A 3,105-nucleotide genomic window follows, 5' to 3' on the forward strand; every position below is an offset into this window, starting at 1 on the left:
TGAAGAACTCAATTTGTTTATTTTTAGTTATAACATGTACAGTTACAATAAAGTAACACTTGTGGTTGTGTTATAAGTGAAAACACCTCTTCCAGTATAATCAGGTGTTTCCACCATTGTAAAATTAACAAGAACAAAGGTGAGAAAGTCCTTGAAAAGTTCAAAAACCTATTACAATGTTCTAAGTAAATATTGCATGAACAATTAAAAAGCTTGTTAAGTTTTCAGGCCACTGGCTTGTAACTGCCAATAAACATACAAACTGATCTTCAGCAACAGTGCATAGATATTTGGCTAACATATATTTTGGTTTTATTAAGCACACTTAAACTCTATGAAAAACAAAACTGAACCATTTTAAATCAGCATCTTGGTTACCATATGTCAAAATTCTTCACAAACATACTGTAAGCAAAAGTATTCAATAACCTCATATGCCTGATGATTCTAACAATTATTGATTCTCCACAAGTTTATAATTATGGTGTTAAATACATTCAGACGACAGTATAGCCTGCACAACAGCAAACCATATTTGTTAAAACACAATGAAAATTGAACATTTATACCAAAAAAAAGCCACATCTTTGCATCCTAGTGCCATGCCATGCCATGCTATGAATTCAATAATTTTTATTGCATGTTTTCGTGGAGAACAGGGATGGCTTTGAATGAACAAAGGAATATAGATCTGTGAATTAATAATAATCCATGGCTGCATGGCTGTAAGAACGCATTTGCATGTTTTCATGAGCAACAGGGATGTTAGGTTGAAAATTACTGGCTTCACTTGAACTGTAGGAAGCCATAGATGGGGCAGGGCTGTACCTACCAAGTGTAGCAAATTGAGTAGGGGCACCACTGGCAACCTCCATATCATCACTTTCTTCTATCTGAAATAATATATCACATATGCACTTCTTTGCCCTGGGAAACTTTCTTTGACTTAATTGTGACAAGCTTAAACGTACATAATTTGCAAATGCTGCAACTTCACTATTTTCAACTGAAATATTTTGTTGTTTATGCTTTTCAGGCTGTTTCATAGCCATCACTGCTTCTGAAAACAACTCTAGTTTTCTATTTTCGCGGTCATCTCTTTGCTGTTGTTTTGAAGCTTTTCTAAAATCTTTCGGTTTTGAAGATTCTTCAATACAATCAACAGTCTCATCTGTATCATCACAGACAGCAGTGAGGAACTTCAATTGACCATAAAATTCCCAGGCTGGAGTGTAGGTGTCAGTTGTGCCACTTCCAGATGGCTTTACAGATGCCTTAGAATGCTCTAATTTAAATTTTTTGACAAGCTCTTTCCACTTTTTCTTGATATCATCAGTATCATACTTGTCCTCAAGGTCTTTCATAAGCATATCATACAGCAAATCCTTGTTATTATCCTGGTGATACTGGGGATTGTTATGGTTCCAAAGGGATTCATTGCCTTGATAGAATGCAATGAGAGTTTCTAAGAAGAGAAATATAGATTTGAATACACAATGAATCAATAACATGCTAAAATTATTTGACATAATTAAAATAATTTAGAATTGGAAACAACTTAACAAAGTTTATGCACAATTCTACATTAAGCTTATATTTTGTTTAAATTATATAAACCAAATTTCAGCATAAGATGAAGAAGGAGGGGCTTCTGTTCAAAGGTATATACAACATGCATAGAACCATTCTGCTACATATAACCCTCAACATAGCTACCACCCAAAAAGGCTAAGGAAAGTGGTCACCTACTAGATAAAGTAAATGGAAATTACGGTGTATATATAAGAATGGATTATAGCAACTGTACACACATGTATAACTGAGGTGGTTAGTTAAGTTGGTGGTAGCCAGGGGCGTTTTTAGTACTAAAAGTTGATAAGTGGATTAAGAGATGAAAGTCACTGACAGATCCACCGATTGATTTGAAATTTGGGAAATACACTAACCAATCAGCGGTATTTGAAAGATTACCTATTTCTTGGTTGCTCCATTCCATTTCACTTTCCATTCTCCCGGCTGTCACAGTTTCTCTTAGAAACGATAAATCAGACCAGTACACCCATTTGATATTCTCTTGTTGCGAAGTTGATTTCTTCATGTACCTCAGAGCCATGCTTCTAAGACCATGCCAACGTTTCTTTATGTCATTTAGGCTTCGAGGAGGACTTGCCTTCTGTAACTTTGCTTGAAGAGGCGATAGCACTTTGTTCGTTTTGGTTTTAGTTACTTGGCAGTTTTTATCCCAAAGAACTCTGTTCTTCTTATAAAATTCTATGAGAATTCTTGTACTTGAAACACTCCACGCTACTCCTTCTTCTTCCTCGTCGACATGCTCTTTAACATCAACATTTTGCGCCGCCATTTTGAAACAGAGTGCGTATGGAGTTATGGGAGCTTATCATACTGACCCGTGATTGGCTTATCTACCGTTTAGTCGCAGGGACTGGTCGCACAAACAGTTCACACGAAGGGACAAACATTTGTTTCATGCGACAAGTCCCTGCGACTGGTCGCAGGGACCAAATTTTGGTCCCTGCGACCACAAAAATGTGTAGTTCACACGAAGGGACTAGTTGCATGAAACTGGTCGCTGGGACTAGTCGCAGGGACTAGTCCCCTCGTGTGTGCCGACCTTTACAGTCATTGTCGATGTTTATCTTGTTTTATTTGCATTGAAATCCTTAAAACTTCATTAGAAATGAAAAGAATTGTTCTTTTTAAAAAGATCTCGACTAGAAAGCTAAGTTTTCTTTAAAAAATGTAACTGATCGACATGATGAGTCTTTACGGTGTTTTGATTTTTGGAATCAAACCTCTAAATTATTTTCTATACATTACAATATTATTACGATGAGACACATGTTTGGGCCTGAAAAACTTAATTTAATTGTAGAATAGTAAAATCCCCAAATTTGTATGTTAAAAAAAGGGCCGAAAGGGGATGAAAAGAAAACACTAGTAATGAAAATTAGAAACGATAAAGAAAAAATAAAAAGAGGGTGATAGCTTGACTGCACTGTATTAAAGAGAGAGGCGGCCATAACATCCGTGACGCGAGTGCATGTGACCACAGGCAAAGACAGTTACAGTTTATAAGCGTCTGAG

The 3,105-nt window shown here is 36.2% G+C and overlaps 1 protein-coding gene across 1 annotated transcript; it reads right to left on the bottom strand.

Moving 5' to 3' along the window:
* Positions 1 to 2,771, bottom strand: LOC148728648 (uncharacterized). The gene is made up of 2 exons (XM_088762757.1): positions 1,972 to 2,771; positions 1 to 1,465 (listed from the first exon to the last, which is right to left on the bottom strand). Exons 1-2 carry the CDS (start codon positions 2,360 to 2,362, stop codon positions 699 to 701), a joined length of 1,158 nt encoding a protein of 385 aa, XP_088618883.1. The 5' UTR covers positions 2,363 to 2,771; the 3' UTR covers positions 1 to 698.
* Between the last annotated feature and the right edge of the window lie 334 nt (positions 2,772 to 3,105).

This window comes from Stylophora pistillata, chromosome 6, assembly GCF_964205215.1.
Source record: "Stylophora pistillata chromosome 6, jaStyPist1.2, whole genome shotgun sequence".
NCBI lineage: Eukaryota > Metazoa > Cnidaria > Anthozoa > Scleractinia > Pocilloporidae > Stylophora > Stylophora pistillata.